Source organism: Salvelinus sp. IW2-2015, linkage group LG12, assembly GCF_002910315.2.
Source record: "Salvelinus sp. IW2-2015 linkage group LG12, ASM291031v2, whole genome shotgun sequence".
Lineage (NCBI taxonomy): Eukaryota > Metazoa > Chordata > Actinopteri > Salmoniformes > Salmonidae > Salvelinus > Salvelinus sp. IW2-2015.
In genome coordinates, this window is record NC_036852.1 from 10,596,826 (window position 1) to 10,620,107 (window position 23,282).

General features: G+C 44.9%; 1 protein-coding gene across 1 annotated transcript in view; it reads right to left on the reverse strand.

Moving 5' to 3' along the window:
* LOC111971115 (A disintegrin and metalloproteinase with thrombospondin motifs 5) overlaps positions 1-23,282 on the reverse strand; it is a 34,451-nt gene that overhangs the window by 2,362 nt on the left and 8,807 nt on the right. Inside the window, 8 exon segments of the mRNA XM_070445884.1 lie at positions 3,161-3,336; positions 5,356-5,393; positions 5,396-5,467; positions 5,470-5,529; positions 5,806-5,989; positions 13,312-13,595; positions 13,974-14,141; positions 14,729-14,861. Of these exon segments, the coding sequence (XP_070301985.1) occupies positions 3,161-3,336; positions 5,356-5,393; positions 5,396-5,467; positions 5,470-5,529; positions 5,806-5,989; positions 13,312-13,595; positions 13,974-14,141; positions 14,729-14,861 (1,115 nt within the window).

Consider the following 23,282-nt stretch of genomic DNA (forward strand, 5'->3'; position numbering starts at 1 on the left):
CGATAGTCTCGTTTAGCGAGTACCTTTAGCTTTCTTGGGAACAGGAACAATGGTGGCCTCTCTTGAAGCATGTGGGAACAGCAGACTGGGATAAGGATTGATTGAATATTCCGTAACACAGCCAGCTTTGGTCTGCGATGCTCTGAGGACGCGGCTGGAGAATGCCGTCTGGGCTGCAGCCTTGCGAGGGTTAACACGTTTAAATGTTTTACTCACCTCGGCTGCAGTGAAGGAGAGCCCGAGGTTGGTAGGGGGCCGTGTCAGTGGCATTGTATTTGTCTCAAAGGCGCAAAAAAGTTGTTTACGCCTGTCTGGGACGCAAGACATCCTGGTCTCTCGACGGGGCTGTGTTTTCTTTTGTAATCCGTGATTGACTGTAACCCTGCCACATACCTCTTGTGTCTGAGCTGTTGAATTTCGACTGCGATTTTGTCTCTGTACTGAGACTTAGCCTGTTTGATTGCCTTGCGGAGAGAATACTACATTCTGTTGTATTCGGTCATGCTTCCGGTCACCTTGCCCTGGTTAAAAGCAGGTGGTTCGCGCTTTCAGTTTCAGCGAGATGCTCTCGTCGTCAATCCACGGTGTTTCTGGTTTGGGAATGTTTTTATCGTTGCTGTGTGGTACGACTCGTCAATGCACTTCCTAATGAACCTGCTCACCGAATCGCATATTCGTCAATATGTTGTTGACGCGATGCGGAACATTCTCCAATCCGCGTGATCGAGCGGTCTGTAAGCGTGGATTCAGATTGGTTCGGACCAGCGTTGAACAGACCTGAGCGGCGGGAGCTGTTTGTTTGAGTTTCTGTTTGTAGGCAGGAATCAACAAAATGGAGTCGTGGTCAGCTTTTCCGAAAGGGGGGCGGGGAGGGTTGTAAGCGTCGCGGGAAATTAGTGTAGCAATGTCCAGTGTTTTCCAGCCCTGGTCACAATCGATATGCTGATAGAATTTAGGGAGTTTTGTTTTTAGATTAGCCTTGTTAAAATCCGCAGCTACGATGAATGCAGCCTCAGGGTGTGTGGTTTCCAGTTTACAAAGAGTCAGATAAAGTTCGTTCAGGGCCATCGATGTGTCCTGCTTGGGGGGGAATGTATACGGCTGTGTTTGATTGACAGAATTCTTTGGTGATAATGCGGGTCGAGCATTGTGGTGAGGGGTTCTAATCAGGTGAACAGAAACGACTTGAGTTCTTGTGTGTTTATGATGGTCACACCATTTTCGTTAATCATTAAGGCATACCCCCTCTCGCCCTCTTCTTACCGGAAAGATGTTTGTTCTGTCGGCGCGATGCATGGAGAAACCAGCTGGCTTGCACCGACTAGTCGTTAGCGTCCCTTGATGTTAGCCATGTGTCCGTGAAGCAGAGCACGTTGCAAGTCCCTGATGTCTCTCCTGAAGGCTACCCGTGGCTGGATTTCATCAACGCTTATCTGTGAAGAGACTGGACATTGGCGAGTAGTATGTGCTAGGTGAGTGGGAGTGCGCATGTGCCCGTCTCCGAAGCCTGACTCACGAGACCGCACGTTTTCGCCTTTTATCGGCGTGCGCCCAGGGTCGCCGGCTGGGATCAGATCCATTGTATTGTGTGAAAGGCCAAAACACTGATCCGTTTCGGGAAAAGTCATATTCCTGGTAGGAACGATGTTGAGTTGACGTTAATCGTATATTCAGTAATTCTCCCGACTGTTGTAAATACCTAAGATTACCCGGGGTACCGGATGTAAGACATAACACGTAAAAAAACAAAATACTGCATATTCTTCCAAGAACCGAAGAAGCGTCTGCCATCTCTTCGGCGCGGAAATACAACAGTTTGTGGACATTGCTGCGTGGAATTGCTTCCATTCAGCCACAAGAGCATTAGTGAGGTCGGGCACTGATGTTGGGCTATTAGGCCTGGCTCGCAGTCGGGGTTCCAATTCATCCCAAAGGTGTTAGATGGGTTTGAGGTCAGGGGTCTTTGCAGGCCAGTCAAGTTCTTCCACACCAATCTCGACAAACCATTTCTGTATGGACCTCGCTTTGCACACGGGGGAATTATCATGCTGAAACAGGAAAGGGCCTTCCCCAAACTTTTGGAAGCACAGAATTGTCTAGAATGTCATTGACGTTAAGACTTCCATTCACTGGAACTAAGGGGCCTAGCCCGAACCATGAAAAACAGCCCCAGACCATGATTCTTCCTCCACCAAACTTTACAGTTGGCACTATGCATTGGGGCAGGTAATGTTCTCYTGGCATCCGCCAAACCCAGATTTGTCCGTCGGACTGCCAGATGGTGAAGCGTGATTCATCACTCCAGAGAACGCGTTTTCCACTGCTCCAGAGTCCAATGGTGGCGAGCTTTACACCACTCCAGCCAACGCTTGACATTGCACATAATGATCTTAGGCTTGTGTGCGGCTGCTCGGCCATAGAAWCCCATTTCATGAAGCTCCCGGCGAACAGTTCTTGTGCTGACGTTGCTTCCAGAGACAGTTTGGAACTCGGTGGTGAGTGTTGCAACCGAAGACGGACAATTTTTGCGTACTACGCACTTCAGCACTTCGGCCGTCCCGTCCTGTGAGCTTGTGTGGACTACCACTTCGCGGCTGAGCCGTYGTTGCTCCTCGATGTTTCCACTTCACAATAACAGAACTTACAGTTGACCGGGGCAGCTCTAGCAGGGGAGAAATTTGACAAACTGACTTGAGGGAGAAGGGTGGATGTTAGAGGGAGTGAAAGAGTGAGTGTGAGAAATTGATATCATGAAGAAGAATGTGTCAATGTGTTGAATGAAAGATGGAGAGGAAGACAATCTATAGACCATTCCTTCAAATGTACTCAAGATGTACAGATACGTGAACATACAGTTTACCCTTTCTCTTTACAATCGAGTGCAACAGAGCAGAAGGTTCTGTTTTTATTTTTCAAAATAGTTTGAAYGACTATTTTTTCCATTTGGCACCTGCAACTTACTACATGTGAGATAAATTACACAATAAACAAGAATCAGCCTCCAACCAAATAATTAGAATTTTGAATAATTAAGTGAAGACCATTTTTTGACTTTGAAGTGAAAAATCWMAATTTCARTTTTGATTTGTCTYGTAAACACATTTAAACACCAATTGTTTATTCAATTTTAGTGTGTATATGTGTATGTGGGTTCCCTTACCTCTTCTTGGTGAAGTTGCCTATCACTCTGATGCAGCCAGTGCTGTCCCCTCCGCAGATGCCACACTTGTCAAACTGCAGCTTGGAGCCRATGATGCCGTCACATCCGGTACGCACACACTTGCCCTTCACACACACTGAGCTGCTGTACGGCCGGCATTCTGTCCCGTCCACCACCTGGAGGAGACATAAGATATTATCATCTTTGTTGTTGTTGTAGTCTTCATCATCCTCATCAGAGGCTCGCCTCATAGGAGATTGAGATTGTGTTGCTGATTACTGCCGAGGTGTGGTGGACTCCCAGGCGCTTTTAGCTGCCGAAGCATTACCCAGGTGGGTGCTACAGATTCGGTGGTAGATGTTCTAGCCTACCTACAAAGGAARAGTATCTGTGAACTTCAAAGACAGAGGTGCCTGATGAAGAGCTGACTGACTGCCTGACTGTTATTTTTCCCTCGCCGGCTGTATGATGAACTATCGACGCCACCTGCACTCAACTCTACTGAACTGCATCATAATTTATCTGTGGAAGACCATCTCCCTGAAATATATATTTTTAAAGCGACTGTGAGATTCTGTATGAATAGCGGTATATAAAATAAATCTATCATCATCATTATCATCATCATCAGTATTCTCACGGTCATCGTGGGTATATTATCATGTGCCTTCAGAAAGTAGTCACACCACTTGACTTTTTCAATTCTGTGTTCTGTTACAGCCTGATCTACACACAATACCCCATAATGTCAAAGTGGAATTTTGTTTGTATAACATTTTTGAAATTAATAAAAATTAAAAGCTGAAATGTCTTGAGTCAATAAGTATTCAAACCCTTTGTTATGGCATGCTTAAATAAGTTCAGGAGTAAACATTTGCTTTAAACACATAATGAGTTGCATGGACTCGCTCTGTGTTCAATAATAGTGGTTAACATGATTTTTGAATGACTACCCCATCTCTGTACCCCACACATACAATTATCTGTTAAGGTCCCTCNACTCGCTCTGTGTTCAATAATAGTGGTTAACATGATTTTTGAATGACTACCCCATCTCTGTACCCCACACATACAATTATCTGTTAAGGTCCCTCGATCGAGTAATGAATTTCAAGCAAAAGAAAGGCACCGATTGGTAGATGTGTAACAAAACAAAAAAAACAGATGTTGAATAGCCTTTTGATCGTGGTGAAGTTATTAATTACACTTTGGATTGTGTATCAATACACCCAGTCACTACAAAGATACAGGCATCCTTCCCAACTTCCCAACTGTCCGGAGAGGAAGGATTTCACCATGCCTGTACACCAAGCATGTACAGAATAAAAAATATTCCAAAACATGCATCCTGTTTGCAACTGCAAAAAATGTGGCAAAGAAATGTACTTTTTGTCCTAACACAAAGTGTTATGTATGGGGTAAATTCAACACAACACATTACTTAGTACCAATCTTCATATTTTCAAGCATGGTGGTGGCTGCATCATGTTATGGGTATGCTTGTCATCGGCAAGGGAGTTTTGGGGGGGATAAAAAGAAACAGAATAGAGCTAAGAACAGGCAAAATCCTAGAGGAAAACCTGGTTCAGTCTTCTTTCCAACAAACACTGGGAGATGAATTCACCTTTCAGCAGGACAATAACCTAAAGCACAAGGCCAAATATACACTGGAGTTGCTTTCCAAGACGACATTGAATGTTCCTGTGTGGCCTAGTTACAGAATAAGAAAAATGGGCAAATATTGTACAATTCAGGTGTGCAAATCTCTTAGAGACTTACCCAAAAAGACTCACAGCTGTAAATGCTGCCAAAGGTGTTTCTAACATGTTTTGTCTCAAGGGGGTGAATACTTATCTAATCAAGATATATTAGGGATTTTGTTTTATTGTTCAAATTTTTCTTCCACTTTGACATTACTGACTATTTTGACCAAAAATGACAATTTTACCAATTTTAATCCCACTTTGTAACACAACAAAATGTGGGAAAAGTCAAGCGGCTTGAATATTTTCTGAAGGCACTGTATATATCATTATCATGGGTATATATCATCATCTTTATCATTATCATACTAGCAGAACGGACACTACAAAGTCGTGCTAACCAAAGATAGTGGACTAGTATAGTGGAAGACAGCACTCCAAAGTACTGTACCCTCACTCACACTCCCCAGTGCCTTTCTCTTATTCACTCACCCTCTGCGAGAACACTACATAGTAGCCTGTGCCCTTGGCCGGCAGGTCAGCTTGCACACATCTTTAGGCAGCACTCCTGCGAACTTGGGTACCCACTCCACAAAGGTCTTCACCCCTTAGGGTCTGTCTGGGGGCCGTTCCGCACCTCACACTGCTCCTGGCGGAAACTCTTACCTAGAAGAGGTAAGTTCCACCACATGTTAGATGGGAACATTAGAACTTCAGACTGTGTGTGTGTGTGTGTGGGTGTGTGTGTGTGTGGTGTGTGTGTGTGTGTGTGTGTGTGGTGTGTGGTGTGAGAGAGAGAGAGAGACAAAATATTTACCATTCATGATCTATTGTAAGCTTGTGTATTTGCATGAGCAAATGTATACTTGTGTGTGCTTATGTGTGTCTATAGCACTATGTGATCACACGCGTCAGCCTGTCAATCTGCAGTACTAAACTCACTGGGCGAGGGGCATGGGGTGACACTGCAGGACTTGTAGATGGCTCTCTTGCCGGTGCAGTAGCGCCCATTGTTTCGGGGCGGCGGGTTGTTACACAGACGCTGGGCRAACTGCACCCCTCCACCACACGTCCTCGAACATGCCCCCCACGGACCCCACGAACTCCAACTACCATGGTTAGATGCCTTGGAGAGGAGAATGAGGAGAGGAGAGCGGGAAGATGAAAGAGAAAGAGGAGATAGGAGAGCGGGAGGCGATATGAAAGAGATTGAGAGAGAGATAGAGAGAAAGAGAGATCAGAGGAGGAGAGGGAGAGAGGAAGGGGAGAGATAGGAGAGTACTGTTGAAGTTGCCTAGTGAGCACGTTAAAAGTTGGAWTGGCCGGCAGCCAAGCCACGTGTAAAATRTGTGTGTGTGTCTGTGTGTGTGATGCATGTGCTTATGTGTGTGTGTTTGATCCATTTGTGCATCTGCATGCACGTGATTGTCTGTGCAAGTGGAATACATTGAGAGGGGTGTGGGGCGGCATGAGGATAGAAATGAAAGTAATGTTCAAAGGCGACCCAGTACATCAAGGCAAAGTCAGACTGTAGCAATGTGCTATGCTAGCTCACATGCTAGCCTACAACAAGTTGCCCCTAGATGCTGATCTTGGATCATTTTAGCATTTTCACAACTAATGGTTAAGGTTAGGATTGGGGGAGAGAAAGCTGATCTGAACTGTCTTGATTTTTTATGTATTGTCTCTATTCTTCTTTGTTTATTTGTTCTGTGTTTTTTTATTTTACATTTGTATGATTATTTCTTCTTAATTACTGGGCCTACTATCATTGGAGAGGCCACAGATGTTGCTATCATTATTACATCATCTAGAAYGTTGATATTTGTGATGACATCACAAAGATACATCTATCCTGATTTACCTCTATGACATGAGCATTTACCATGGCAACGGATGGTGTAAACATTCCAATGTTACGCCATCCAGGCACAAATCAGATTCCATTTATTTCTGGACTGCTACCAACACTATCTRCTACTAGCTGCAAACACCTGCGAAATATTCAACCAAATCTATTCTATTTTATTGTACTCTATTTTTGGTACATTATATATTTCCTCATATTATTTGTTTTATTTGCTGCTTATTTCTATATATATATATTGTTTGTATAGTATTTTGTATTGCTTTAGGTCTTGACGATGAAGGGGAGGTCACGGAGGCTGGCAGTCTCTAAAGTGAGTGTCAAGTTTCTGTATTTTACTTCATGTATTTGATGTACTTTGTGCATTTGACCGTTTATAAACATCCATGATATTATTAGACTAATGGTAACAAGTCCGTCATCATGGAAAGGTATAATGTTGTTAGTAGATCTGGGTTCAAAGAGGCCTAGTATTTGAAATCTTCAAAAATATATAATACTTTGAGCGTTTGCTCAAGCCTGTCTGAGGTGCCGGATGGGCAGGGTCCACACTTTTGGGAGTATTCCATTGGTTCCAATGTGCCAGGCAAGCTCAATCAAGCACAGATTTTAAACTCAGGTCTAGTTGTTAGATAGAATTAGAATACAGAGAACCTGTAGAACGAATCATTCTTATTCTATCTTACTACAACTATCAACCCATAGAATTAGAATGATTCATTCTATGGGTTCTATTCATTCTAATTCTATAACACTACAACTAACAACCTATATAACTACAATAATTCATTCTAATTCTATATTCTATCACACTACACTTCATTCTCTTGGTTTATTCTATGGGTTGTTAGTTGTAGTGGGTTCAGACCTGGGTTCAGGACCTTGTGCTCGATTGAGCTTTCCTGGCTCAATAGACCAATAGAATAGTCCCAAAACRGTAAACCCAACCCATTTAGCACTCCAAGCAGTATAGAGCAACGCTCAAGCTATTTGAAAKATTTCAAATAGTATTTGAACCCAGGTCTGAGTGGGTCATCATGACCAGCGACTGACTGTTGGGCTGAGATGGTCTGTAAAATGAACATGTACTCTCTTACTGACTTACGGAGTGTCATTCTTACAGACTGTCCTTCAGCTCAAAGCCATGGAGGAGGATAAGAARAGGKYGGAGTMCAACMAGAAGAAGGAGGAGGAGTTAAGGWGGATGSAGGAGGAGTTTAAGAGGAGGGAGGAGGTAATGGAGAAGAGGGAGGAGCAGGTGGAGAGAAAAGTGGAGTGAGAAGGGGAGGAGCAGGTGATGTGGAAAGGAGGGAGTAGCGGAGGAGAAAAATGGCGTGAAGGAAGAGGAAGAAGGTGGCGGAGAGAGGAAGGAGTGGCGGAGAGAGGAAGAAGGTGGCGGAGGAGAGAAGAAGTGGCGAGGAGAGGAAGAAGGTGGCGGAGGAGAAAAAGGGTGAAGGAGGAGAGGAAGAAGGTGGTGGAGAGAGGAAAAGGTGCGGAGGAGAGGAAGAAGGTGCGGAGGAGAGGAAGGAGTGGCGAGGAGAGGAAGGAGGGTGGCGGAGGAAGGAAGGAGAAGTGCGGAGAAGAGGAAGAGGGAGGTGGCAAGGAAGGTGGTGGCGGAAGAGAAGGTGGTGGCGAGAGAGGAAGGAGGTGGAGGTGGCAAGGAAGGAGGTGGCGGAGGAGAGGAAGGTGGAGGTGGCAAGGAGGGAAGTGGAGAAGAGGGAGATGCAGGTGGAGAAGATGGAGAAGACTGCAGGGAGAGAAGGGAAGACTGAGAAGAGAGAGGCGGCAGATCGTTCTGAAAAGCGAGTGGCTGATGGAAGAGAGGATGGCTGTCAGGGAGGAGAAGGAGAATGTTCAGAACTGGGCAGATGAAGTGAAGGTGAAGGTGGAGGAGGTGGAGGTGAAGGGAGAGGAGGTGGAGAGGGTGAGAGCGCAGCTGACAAAAGAGAAAGAGTTGACAGAGGGAAAGATAAGGAAGATGGAGAAGGAGAGGCTGAGGAAGGCGAGGAAAGAGGTGGAAAGAAACAGAGTGCAGATGGAGAGAGAGAGGATGGAAATGAATAGACTGGGACAGGAGTCAATGTTGAAGAGATGGAGAGAGGAGGACTCTGGCAAATCAAGCCAAACTCCTGGACATAAAGAAAAGAGAGATAGAGACGAGAGAAAAGGACATCGCAGACAAGGAGTGGATGAGGAAGGAGTTGGAGAGGAGGAAGGAGGAGCAAGAGGCATTGGTGAATGAGAGACAGAGGCTGGTGAGTAGGATGGTCGAGAATGAAAGAGAAATGAAATCCTACAGGGGAAGTTGCTATGTAGCATTAAGGCGAGGAGTAGAACATTGTATAGCCCTAACCCAACACATAACCAATAAACTAACAATGGACTGTAACCCCTCACCTTTGATCCTAGGATTAACCTAACCCCCTTATGTCCTGTTTTTATTTTGTTGCAGCTCTCAATGGGTCGTTGTACCCCCCTCCTCTTCACCCGTAGGCCCCCTAGGGGGACCCCCCTCCAGCAGGTGTGAAACCTCCTGTCCTCTCCTCACCTATCCTCCCATGCCCTCCCCTCTCCTCCCACCCCCTCCCCTCTCRTCTTCCCATCCAAAATAAACATGCATATTTTCATTGAACATTTTGTTTGCGATTACTTTGAAATAGATTGTTGGTCTAGATAGATCTACTGTATATTCTAGTTAGATGTCTAGTAAGTGGGTCTAGATATACAATATAGACAGTGTTTGGGAAATATACTCTGAAGATATAGTTTACCAAGCTACCAAATACTGCACACTGGAATAAGTTAAGCTACACTAAATCTACCCTTAATAAAAAATATAGTTTACTTAACTCAAGTTACTAAATCTGAAATTGCAAGAACAGATCACTCTGGAGTCCTACTTTAACAGGGTGTGTAATTTAGTCTATTAAACACAAAAAAATGTGTTTCAAGTGAGAAATAGGCAGGTCTGTTGCTGAAAAAGAAAGGAAAGTCTTGCCAACAACCTTATATTTTTTAAGTAGTGTATATTTCCAGTAGTTAGCTACACCACTACATGGCAAAAAAGTAATTAACTACTGAAAACACTAACAAGCTACTTTAAAATGTGGTTAAATTACTAGTTACACTACATGTAGTTCACTACTCCCCAACACTGAATATAGATGTCTAGTTGGTCTAGAACTAAATTCTAGTTAGGTGACTACAGCCTGACATATCATTAGTGTCAATAGCAACAAGTCTAAATATGAATAACCAAAACATATACAGTAGGCTTTGTATATTCTGTTGAGAGTGATTCTGGTGGGATGTCTCTTTTAAAATATTTCAAAATGAAGTGACACTTTTACACTGTAACTCTAATAGAACTAACTTTTTTTTGAACGTACCGCTTTGACACAAAGACAACCGAAATGGCGGTGACGATTAAAGTATAGTGAGTTCTGTGACTGAAAAAAAAATACAGTTGAAAAGACTCAAACAGAAACAGCCGGCTAAGAGAACAGTCTGAGAGGAGGGTAAACACACAGGCACGCCCACATACAAAATAAACATTATTTCCCTCCTTCTCCGACCTGCCAATAATACACACAGACACTCCTCTAGTAATCTTGTATCAAATCAAATTCAATGGAATTAGATTAATTGAGAGTCTGTGACAGTAAAGACCAAATAAATGACAATGTGCAGTAAACGTTACGGAAACCTTCTAATTCTTTCCAACTCTCTCCTACCCTCCCTCTACACGGAGTGTACAAAACATTAAGGACACCTTGTATATGGAAAGACAATGTTAAATCAAGAATAGTCTGATGAGTGACAATATTAGCCTATCACTTGTGAATGATGCCCAGCTTAAGGCAAGAAACAGTGTCTCCCTTTTTTATTTGCAACTTCTTAAAATCATAGTCACACACCTCATGTAGCCTAGACCATAGGCCTATATGTTATGATAAGGYTTGTATCAAGACACTAAAGTGGCCTAATAACTTCTTAAAATGAAGCACATTAATCTGCTTTACAACGGGTGTGGAGCCTAACTGGCATACACATTGCAGCACGTGAGATTCAAGTTGAGGGAATAACTTTTTCACCATAAAAATGCACCTTTATAATAAWAGCATTACATGCATAATCGCACTTGCGGTCAGTATTGAGAATGGTGATTTCCAGCTAATGGAAAATTCATACTTATAGCCTACTGCCGTGTGCACATTGCTGCGCTTATAATGTGAAGAAATWGCCTAATAGTTTATCAACATTTTAAACTAAATGTTCTGATCTGTTGCGTCAGGCTCATTGCTTAAAACAGGWATTTTTTATTCTAGTGCTTGTATTAATTAGGGATCTATTGCRTCCCACAATTGTCTCAGACTATGTTTGGAATATTTATTTCTTGCACAGACTAGGTCAACTTTTGTACTATGGGGGATAGTAGATGGACATAGGCTAGTGCTTTGCTGTTCATTAGGCATAATCATCTTGGTGGCTGACRAAAAGTAAATGTGGACAGGTCTTCCAATATCTTCAATATGCTCCTCGGAATTAGATAAGGATGTGTGCAGTTGCATCCCCCGATGTGTCTGTCTTCACTTGTAGCCTGTGAGAAAGACCCAATCACGTGATGGAGAGCCATGTGAGTAAGAGGTGCTTCGGCACGCAGCAGGGAGATGGGAATTATAATTATTATATTCAGCCCAAGGGCACAATGGCCACAAAAGGCATGGACCTTTTTAGGGGGCATTACGGCCACACAAAAGGGAAGCAGCTGGGAAATTTGAGGCACTATCAAGTGCTTGTTAGATTGTGAATGAGAGACTGATGAAGTGTGTACAGCCTGCCATAAAAAACAAAGCAGAGCTCATGCCTTTCATGCAACTTTTTTCAAATCATCATTAGAGTCGAGTCATGAAGCCTTAGAATGTATTAAAAATCAAAACATATAGCCCAACATTTGTATCACAACTAAAGTTACATAAACAACTCTAAATTAAGCATATAGGAGTATCTGTTTCTTTGTTAACCGCTCCACACAGAATATAGCCGCATGTGCGCACTCCCTGAAATCTTTCGGGGGGGAAATATAATTTCTATTTTATTCAGGTATTTTCAATTTTATTCTTCATACTACAAAATGATATAAAATACTGCCACGGAATTCTAAGCAAATCTTGTCTGCTAAATGAACTAGTGTAGCCCACAGTCATATGGCATAGACAGATCAGGACAACTCAGAGTATGCTATTCTGTTCTTCTGAAATAGAAAACATTTTATTCATATCATGTTTCTTTAGACCTGTCTAAAATAAATAATGGATTTATTGTGACGGTGTAGCCTATATTACATGGATTAATTAGACTTAAAATGTAGATGTTCCAAAGGTCTGCATCAGTGGCTTTTAGGCTATGCGTGGAAGCTAGGAGAAGMTAAATGTGTTTATGGTAATTAACGGTCAATTACCATGAGACCRKCAGTTATTTGCTTGACAATCACCGGCTGACAAAATTTCATGACCGCCACAGCCCTATGCCTGGCCAATACTAACATACCCCGTTCAAAGGCACTTAAATCTTTYGTCTTGCCCAGTCACCCTCTGAATGACACATGTACACAATCCATGTCTCAATTGTCTCAAGGCTTAAAAATTGTTCTTTAAAATTGTCTCATCCCCTTCATCTACACTGATTGAAGTGGATTTAACASGTGAYATCAATAAGGGATCATAGCTTTCACCTGGATTCACCTGGTCAATCTATGTCATTRAAAGAGCAGGTGTCCTTAATGTTTTGTACACTCAGTATATATCTCMTGTGGCTCTTGTCCACACTTTCACCCAACTCCATCCCTGCCTCCCATTCTCTCTGTCCCTCTCTCTACACTCCCTCCCTCATTCCTTCTCTCCTTGTTTTATAGTGTCTCTCATTGCTATTGTTTACACTCTCACCCTACCCCACAGTCCACCCGCCCCCCTCTCTCTCCCACCATTCCTCTTACATTTACATTTAAGTCATTTAGCAGACGCTCTTATCCAGAGCGACTTACAAATTGGTGCATTCACCTTATGATATCCAGTGGAACAACCACTTTACAATAGTGCATCTAACTCTTTTAAGGGGGAGGGGGGGGTTAGAAGGATTACTTTATCCTATCCTAGGTATTCCTTAAAGAGGTACCAAGTAGTATAAGTTGAGAGACTTGTCTATGTTGTCACCCTATTGGGCAGGAGGTAGCCTAGTGGTTATAGCGTTGGGTGAGTAATCGAAAGGTCGCTGGTTTGAATACCTGAGCCGACAAAGTGAAAATCTGTCGATTGCATGCCTATGTGTGTTTGCATGCATGCTTGTGTCTCCGTGTGTGTGTGTGTGTGTTGAGCCTCCCATACCCTCTCTCAACACTCTTCCTCTCCTTCCCATCCCCTCCTTTCCTCCCTCCCTCCTTCCCTCTCTAGAGAATAATACATAATAATAAAGTAGCACTCTGCTCTTTCACTATCTTCCACTCTGTCTATGCTGTCAGCCTATTGCGTTGTTGCTTCCCATTCCCTCCCTCCCTCCCTCCCTCCCTCCCTCCCTTTCCTTACCGAGTAGTGTCTCTTGCGGGTCTTGTCCACGCACTTGCCCTGGAGGCAGATGCGACCCTTGCCACACGGCGTGCCCTCCACAGCGGGCAGCTTCTTGGTCAGGCACACCATCTGCCCCTGGCGTATCACTGCGCACCACAGGCGGGCGCACACGTCCATGCCCGGGCAGACCGTGTACTCAGGTCCAAACGCCAGGCGGCATTGGCGCACAGCGTCGTAGCTCTGGCCGGGCAGCTCCTCTGAGCCGAGCAGGGGCTGGCGAGGGGGGTCCAGGAGACACTCGGCTGTAGAGGGGGAGAGGGGTGGACATGGTCCAATGCCAAAGGCTGTTTGTCTGGTTTGTCAATCCTCCGATCATTCTAATCTGCCACTCGATAGGTGTGAAGGGACATTGGATTATATTTGGCAAAGACAACAGCACATGAACTATGTACAGTAGGTGAGCCCAACCCTCATTGTTTAACCAAGTAAGTCATTGAGGTATTCGCCTGACTTTTAAAATAAAGACTTGGTTACTTCCCTAACCATTAGTTCAGGGCTAGTCAACTCTAGGCCTGGAGTGCCAAAATACTTTCATTCTCTCCTCTCCGCTCTCCTCTTCTCACCCCCCTCTATCCTATCCTGACATTCTTCCCTGCTCTCCCCCAGTCTTCATTTCTTACCGTTGCCATCGTCAAAGAAGTCAGTGATGGTAGCTGAGGTGCAGCGGCTCCAGGGTTTGGAGGCGTCGATGGAGGTCAGGATGGACGACATSAGACGCTTGTCCGCGCTGGCCCCGAAACGCTCTTCGCAGAACTTGGAGTCGTCGTGAGACAGGCCCAGCAAGTGACCTTTGGTTCACAGACAGAGAGACGGACAGGCAGGCAGACAGATATACAAATCATTTTTTGGGGGGTGTTACACAGCGAGTATTGTGTTCTTGAGAGTGTGTATTTGTATTTGTATTTATGAAGAATCTCTTCCTGGAGTCCAAAAAGAAATAAAACAGTACAACATACAACACATTATTACACCACGACTCTACCATCACATATCTACAATACAAAACGTATCATACCACAACACAACAATATTACAACATTACAATGTACGTGTGTTAGCGTGTGTTTGTGTCTCTTCAGTCAGCTTCGTTCCATAACCTGTAGTTGTATCTGTTTTCCAAATCAGATTTGACTGGAACAGAGATCCATGTAGTCATGGTTCTATGTAGTACTGTGTGTTTTCCAGATTCTGCTCTGGATTTGGGGACTGCGAAGAGACCTCAGGTGACAGTGATAGCAATAGAGTTTTGATGTGTGTTTGCATGTGCTTACGTACATGAAACAAACGTGTGGGAATGTGAGTGTGTATGCATGTACTGGCAGGTAATTRAGTGTGTGTGTGTCTGTTTGTATGCAGGCGTGTGAGCGGTGCCCACCTATCTCGTGTGCCACGGTGAAGGCGGCATGGAGTCCGTCGTCCTCTATGACGGCACAGCTCCTCTCTGGTGWACAGATGGTGCCAACGTCGGCCATGCCCAGTGTGTCACACGAGTGGTGCCCACACAGGTCCTATACAGGGGGCACAAGCAAACAGGTTCGTGGAAAGGGTGATATTACATAAAAATACCTGCCTGCACATTATAAATATTGCTTTACTTTGTCCATCACCTGAGATTGAATGTATGTATCATGTTAAATGTTGATTTTAAAGTTAGTGTAAAGTAAGGGCACACACATATACTGTAGAACTCACACATACACATCAAAACACAGACAATGCARGGACAAGCTGGATAGTTTACAGATGAGAAATGAGAGAAGATCAGACTTTGTTTTGACCCATATTTTGATGCTATTCAGTTCTCTATTTCTGCTCTTTCTTTCCTCTCTCTGTTCTCTTTCTCTCTCCAATCCTTGTTTCTCGCGCGCTCTCTCTCTCTCTCTCTTAGATACAGAGCACTGTGTATTGACCAGTGTTCCAGCTCCCACACAGATCTATACAGATGATGCCCAGAAGGCTTGAAGCTACTCTGCTGTGTAAAGGAATCAATCAGTCAATCAAACACTGTGTCCCTATGCCACCGACTGTCTCGTTCTCCGAAACACACACACACACACGGAGAAACAAGCATGCATGCACACACACATAGGCATGCAAGTATGCACACACAAACACACACACTCTCACAGTATACATACAGTGTGTACATTATTAACTGTAAAAGTGCACGTGTCATCTATGAATGAGATAAGGGCGGACACACACACACTCCTCTCCACCCACCACCCCAGGCTCCCCTCCCACACACACCCTGGGGACAGGATGAATTCCCTGTTAAGTGATGTTGACAGGCCCGCTGTGCCATGTGTGAGAGACTCTCTGGGGTGTGTATTTACTCGTCTCGGATGAAACACTTTAGGAACAAGCCCGTCTATGTTCTGTTCTGGGCTCTCCAACACATGACCAACAGGGGGGAACGCCTCATACACTCACTCCAGACACAAACTCTGGCAGTGTCCGAAATGACACCCTATTCCCTACATAGTGCACTACTTTTGACCAGGGTCCATAGGGCCATCAGTGCCATTTCGGCCGTAGCCCTAGTGTGGTACCCTATTTACCCTATATAGTGAACTACTTAGGGCTCTGGTCAAAAATAATGCACTATGTAGGGAATAGGGTGCCATTTTGGACACCTTTTTTCTTTAGACAGAGACTCTTCAAAGAGAAAGTCCCCTACATACTAAAGGAGAGATAAAAACAGTCAAATACAGTCCAGTCTGATTCCATTCCACTAAATGCATTGTGTTGGTCATTGTTAAGATTTCTCCCCCTGATGTGTGTGTAGATGGGAGAGAATAGACATGACATGTTTTGAACTCCTTGTTGTCACTATCAGATGAACTAGCCAATCGGGAGGAACAATGGAGAAAGGGTTAATCTCCCTAGCCAATCGGGAGGGACATTGTAGAAACCAACATGTTCACCATAGATGTGTTGGTTTTCCTGTTTCTTACTTACTAGCTGTCCCTGTCTCTCTTTCTCTCTCACTTTCACTCTCTTTTGTTCACCTGAACTTGTTGTCCCTAACTCTCTCTGCCCACTGCCCTTACACTCTGTCCCCGTCTCTCTCATGTTCCCTCTGTCTCTCTCACTTTCACTCTGTCCGTCTCTCTTTTCTTCTCCTCTCCCTCCCGCTCTCCAGTGCGTTTCCAGCTTGGTATTTCCCTTTTATCCTAAGGGGCTTTCACAGACATATGAGAGGGTGAGCGAGAGAAAGAAAGAAAGAGGGCGGGTGAGAAAGCGAGAGCAAGAGAAATACAGTTATGGAATCAGACACCTGGGGAAAGGGATGGGAGGATGGAGGAAATTAAACGAGAGGAGGAAAGAATGGAGGGAATGGGCCGTTATGGAAACATTGAGAAAAACAACCTCCGGTGGAAAGGTATTTAGGTCAGTAGACGATCATATAAGAAGMCTGAGTGTGTGTGTGTCTGTGTGTGAGAAAGAGAGCCAGGGTGTGTTTGTGTTTGCCTGTACATGTACATGTGTACGTGTGTGTGTGTTTGTGTGTGAGTCTCGGGTCAACCGGGGAACACACCCTGGCTGCGTTCGAAAAACACACTGCCACTCTGAGTAAAGGAGAGYGTCAATCACAGACACACACTGTCAGTTTGTGGCATTAGCGCGCATGCACACACACCGCTAATACTGTATCGTGGAGAGAGTCCAGAGAGACTAACCACAACAACTTGTCACTCAAAAATCAGCGTCAACAATGTAAGTGTCAACTAACCGTGAAATGAATGGCCTGCCAATCATCGGTGAGAGTGACATTAGCCTATTAAATGGCAATCGTACTAGGCTAGAGCCCACCCTTAAAAGTTTTCCTGGTCAGGCCCTGACAAAACTCCTGGCCCAGTGACCTATGTCACACATCTAAGAGGCTACCTTCATCCAATAACCTGGTAGTATCCTTCATATTCAACCATATCAGCCTATCAGAGAGACGGTGATCGTCATTCCAGAGGTAGGATGTAAAAAGGTTTCATCCTAGAGCAGCAATTCTACTCTGAGATGCCCGGTGAATATCATCCCAGACCTTAACTGCTAGCTGATCATTTCAGTTCATGGCGTTGTTTTGTCTACTAAACGAATCAGACAGCGACAGACAGACCCCCTTCCAAAACGTCCATATGTCCATACTCTATCATTCCTACTCCAGTGCACATGCGCACATTCTATCGTGTGCCGTGGAGAACTGAGTATGTACGCACGTGTATTATTCGATTTGAGCAGAGTATGTCCTATGTGCTCTCCCGTCGCTTCTTCTCCTCGCTCATGTTTGTTGTGTGTATGTGTGAGTGTGTGTGTATACTGTGTGTATGGTGTGTGTCTGCTTAAGGGGTGTGTGTGTGTGTGTGTGCATGTGTGCGAACATGCGCGCATGTGTTTAAGGTGTGTGTTTCCCGGTCCTCTCCTCCCATAGGTAGGCCTATATCTCCTCTATTTGTTATAAGACTGGGGTATTTCACAGGTCCTATATTTCATGCCTATATAAACTCGGCCATTCAACTTTCGACCCATCACTCGGTACACGTGACTGGTAAGGAACATCTTGTTACATGCCATAGCTGCCTAGGAAGAGTGTGCGATAGGCTACTCTGCCTCACAGATTATGAATTCACTTTTCAGACCCGGCAACTGCATAAGGTGGTTGTGTGTTTTGTATATAAAGTGACAATGACCTAGGTGTTAWTGGTTTGAGCAAAGCCACGGGGCTGCGCCCCAACTGTTGGTCTGTTTGTCTGGTGAAACTAACAGGGACATCTGCAGGGTACTGTACTTTAACATAGAGACATCAATAATTGAACTTCTCATTATGAATAAGAGGGCGGATCTGATCCTAGATCWGTAGTCCTACTTTGGGACGTTTGGCGAATACGTGCCCTTAACCTTCGACAGACACGTAACCTTCAGCAAAAACGGAGATGTAGCCTAATGTTTCTATGCTTTCTTTGCTCTCTGCAGTCACACTTGTCTCGTTCTCAGAGTCCTCGCTCTGTCCCGCTCTCCCCGTCTCTTCCTCAGAGTAAACACCCAATCTTGCTCCCTCTCCCTCTCTCTCTATCACTCTAACCCCCGCTATCTTTCTCTCTCTACCTCTCTCTCTGGCAACAAGGAAACCTTAAACACGTATGTCCTAGTGCATGAGGGAACAATCAAAGTAAGAGACTACAATAAACATGATMATCTCGAGGATGTAATATTTATGGTGAATATTTCCATGCTGCATATTCATGTAATTAATTATGTTTTCGTGGCTATTTCAAGTGGATTATTTCTGGGCTCTTTCTGTCTCTCATTATGTCAGGGTTCCTTAACTGGCGGCTCACGGGACAATTTTATTTGGCCTCCCAAGTTTTCTGAGCAGAAAACTCTAGTGTTTTTTTAAATTACATTTGCTATTGTTGGACATAGACTGTAAAAACACCAGCAAATCAACTCCAAGTGATTTCAATTTTGGAAATCTGTTTCAAAGTAYTCTCACACATAATTGAGAGATATATGTGATCGTATACAAATGTAAGCAAGGTTTGAAAGGATTATGTTTYAGTCAAATATTATATCTGTTTGGGCTTCTTGCRGTTCATTTGCAGTCTACAAATTATTTGTAATTATGTCCCGGCCCCCTGAACATCCGCTCCGGAAGAAAATAGGCCCGCGGCTGAATCTAGTCAATGATCCCTGCTCTATGTTCTGTCAGTAGAGAGCTCTTCTCCTCACAGTGAGGCTTTGTTTAATGTCCCGGTCCCTGGCGAGAGCAGTCATGCGTCGGGTCACACTGTGACGTAACACCTAATAATCACACACACACAGGCACGMACACACACAAGCGCATGCACGCACCCACAACTGCACAYGCATACAAATGACAAATGCATACACACACTGAGTCCCCTCAATGTGTCTCTTGTTCTGTCGCGGTGCGGCATGCACAGAGCCCGGTGACACTGGCACRAGGGTCAGCTCACTCAGGACCACGGGGRTGTTGGGACCGGAGTAATTGGACCCATGCATGAATAACCCCATGTTCCAATAAACTCCCCCCCTCTACGTCACCAAAGAATGGATGGGTCTTGTCTCTGACTGTGAGAATACAGTCTGCTGAGGGATTTGACTTCCATTGAATGAGCGTGACTCACCCAAGCTACGACATTAACTTCTTTGATGACAAGCTACAGCAATGAGAGACAAATGAATGGAAGGGTTGCGTTTTAAAGATACAGTGATCTGACACTACAGCCAATCATGGAATCAAGAGTTCAAATCCTATCGGCTGAGGGGGTTCACTGACCTTTGACCTTTTGATAAGTCATGACCCACTCCAAACACCTTGCAGGTGTTATCATGTTGTTATGCTATGGAGTTGTTACGTTGTTATTACCTGTCACTTGCCCCTGGGTAGTGCCAGYGCCAGGTATCTCCGTGCCCATTTTGCCAGCCACTGTGCCAACCATGCCACACAGAGGGAAAGCACTGCCAAGTGGGTGGGAAGTCCATGCCCATGCAGGTGGTGGTGGTAATAGTTGGCACRCCGTTGCTCTGCCTACCTACCAAGCCCAGGTATGCTCACGTGGCACTGCCAACAGGATCCACCAGGGCGCCGGGGCCAAAAAAAAGTAACCTCGGTATTCCCTGGTATTTGGAGCCGTCTCCAGCACACAAAAAACCTTGCATGACTTAGTTACACGTACCACAATCCTGAGGSAAGAAAGATACCTGACACCTCAACCACAGCCGACGGACCAAGAAACCACACCAGAGGGGTGAAAAATGCAGAGATTTTAGTGGGTTTGAGATGTGTGTGTGTGTTAAACGCAGGCAGATCGCTCAAGATTGACTTAGAAATTGGAGGTCTGTCCATGTCCTCAGGACATCCGGAAATACCTTCACAACCGGCCACTAGGGGCAACAGTGAGCACTATTACCATCATAATCCCATGATTTGGATCCGTAGGTCATATATTCAATCCCTGTGGTAGACACAMATTTTWATTGTTTTTATTTWATTTACTTTTAACCCTTAACCATTCGGAATAAAGGCCTAAACTTTATGTTTTAACCCTATCCAAAACCGTAACCCTTAACTTCAAATGTTATGTTTGCAGAAATGAAAAGATGCTGAGCAGGAGGAGTCAACACAGTGTGCCAAAAACAATTAGAAATGTGATGTTTGGAGAAATGTGAATATAGGTCAGAATCTGAAGTCAAATTGGCAAAAGCATGAGCTCTTGTATAAAAGGAGTGTGGTCTTGGTCAATGTAGGCTATTGGTTTTCAGAGGGGTAACATAAAATGTCGAGAAGACGGCGCAGGAGAAGATGGCTGACATTTTACATTCTCCTAACCGATTGTGTTTTTATGTTCGTTTTTTTSTAACTTATTATTTTCACTTATTTTGTACATAATGTTGCTGCTACCGTCTCTTATGATCGAAAATAACTTCTGGACATCAGAACARCAATTACTCACCACGAACTGGCAGAAGCTTTTTCCTTTAACGAGTCCGACGAGCCTGATGTGAACGACATAYTGCTTTCCCGGGAACAGGYCCAAATCCCCGTCATTTGCGTGAAGAGACGAYGGAGAAAAAGAGGACGGAGGTTGGGCTCCCTTCTGAGAATTCGTAGGCGATCTAATAAACACCCCCCTGCCTTCCGTTCTACTAGCTAAAGTGCAATCATTGGAAAATAAAATATAGACGACCTACGAGGAAGATTAAACTCCCAACGGGACATTAAAAACTGTAATATCTTATGCTTCACGGAGTCGTAACTGAACGATGACATTATCAACATACAGCTGGCTGGTTATACGCTGTATCGGCAGGATAGAACAGCGGTGTCTAGTAAGACAAGGGGTGGCGGACTATGCATATATGTAAACAACAGCTGGTGCATGATATCTAAGGAAGTCTCAAGGTTTTGCTCGTCTGAGGTAGAGTATCGCATGATAAGCTGTAGACCACACTATCTACCTAGCGAGTATTTTTCGTAGCTGTCTGGAACTGCTGGAACTAAGAACGCACTCAATGAGCTGTATTCCGCCATAAGCAAACAGGAAAACGCTCATCCAGAGGCGGCCCTCCTAGTGACCGGGGACTTTAATGCGGGGAAACTTAAATCCGTTTTACCTCATTTCTATCAGCATGTTAAATGTGCAACCAGAGGGGAAAAAAAACTTTAGACCACCTTTACTCCACACACAGAGACGCGTACAAAGCTCTCTCTCTCGCCCTCCATTTGGCAAATCTGACCATAATTCTATCCTCCTAATTCCTCCTAATTCCTGCTTACAAGCCAAAATTAAAGCAGGAAGCACCAGTGACTCGATCAATAAAAAAGTGGTCAGATGAAACAGATACAGCTACAGGACTGTTTTGCTAGCACAGACTGGAATATGTTCCGGGATTCTTCCTATGGCATGGCATTGAGGAGACACCACATCAGTCATTGCCTTCATCAATAAGTGCATYGATGATGTCGTCCCCACAGTGAACGTACGTACATACCCCAACCAGAAGCAATGGATTACAGGCAACAATCCGCAGTGAGCTAAATGCTAGAGCCGCCGTTTTCAAGGAGCGTGACTCTAACACGGAAGCTTGTAAGAAATCCTGCTATGCACTCCGACGAACCATCAAACAGGCAAAGTGTCAATACAGGACTAAGATCGAATCGTACTACACCGGCTCCGACGCTCGTCGGATGTGGCAGGGCTTGCAAACCATTACAGACTACAAAGGATGGCACAGCCGAGAGCTGCCCAGTGACACGAGCCTACCTGAGGTGTACTGCGAGCATGCGCTGACCTATCTGCCTACCGACCCGTAGCACTCACGTCTGTAGCCATGAAGTGCTTTGAGGCTGGCAATGGCTCACATCAACACCATTATCCCAGAAACCCTAGACCCACTCCAATTTGCATACCACCCACACAGATCCACAGATGACGCAATTGCACTCCACACTGCCATTTCCCACCTGGACAAAAGGAACACCTATGCGAAAATKCCATTCATTGACTACAGCTCAGCGTTCAACACCATAGTGCCCTCAAAGCTCATCAATAAGCTAAGGACCCTGGGACTAAACACCTCCCTCTGCAACTTGATCCTGGACTTCCTGACGGGCCGCCCCTAGGTGGTAAGGGTAGGTAACAACACATCCGCCACGCTGATCCTCAACACAGGGGCCCCTCAGGGGTGCATGCTCAGTCCCCTCCTGTACTCCMTGTYCACTCATGACTGCACGRCCAGGCACGACTCCAACACCATCATTAAGTTTGCYGATSACACAACAGTGGTAGATCATGATCACCGACAACAACGAGACAGCCAATAGAGAGGAGGTCAAAGACCTGGTCCATGTGGTGCCAGGACAACAAYCTCTCCCTCAACGTGATCAAGACGAAGGAGATGACTGTGGACTACAGGAAAAGGAGGACCGAGCACGCCCCCATTCTCATCGACGGGGCTGTAGTGGCGCAGGTTGAGAGYTTCAAGTTCCTTGGGGTCCACATCACCAACATGGTCCAAGCACACCAAGACAGTCATGAAGAGAACACGACAAAACCTATTCCCCCTCAGGAGACTGAAAATATTTGGCATGGGTCCTCAGATCCTCAAAGTTCTACAGCTGCACCATCGAGAGCATCCTGACTGGTTGCATCACTGCCAGGTATGGCAACTGCTCRGCCTCCGACCGGAAGGCACTACAGAGGGTAGTGAGTACGGCCCAGTACATCACTGGGGCCAAGCTTCCTGCCATCCAGGCGGTGTCAGAGGAAGGCCGTAAAAATTGTCAAAAGACTCCAGCCACCCTAATCATAGACTGTTCTCTCTGCTACCGCATGGCAAGCGGTACTGGAGCGCCAAGTCTAGGTACAAGTGGCTTCTAAACAGCTTCTATCCAACAAGCCATAAGA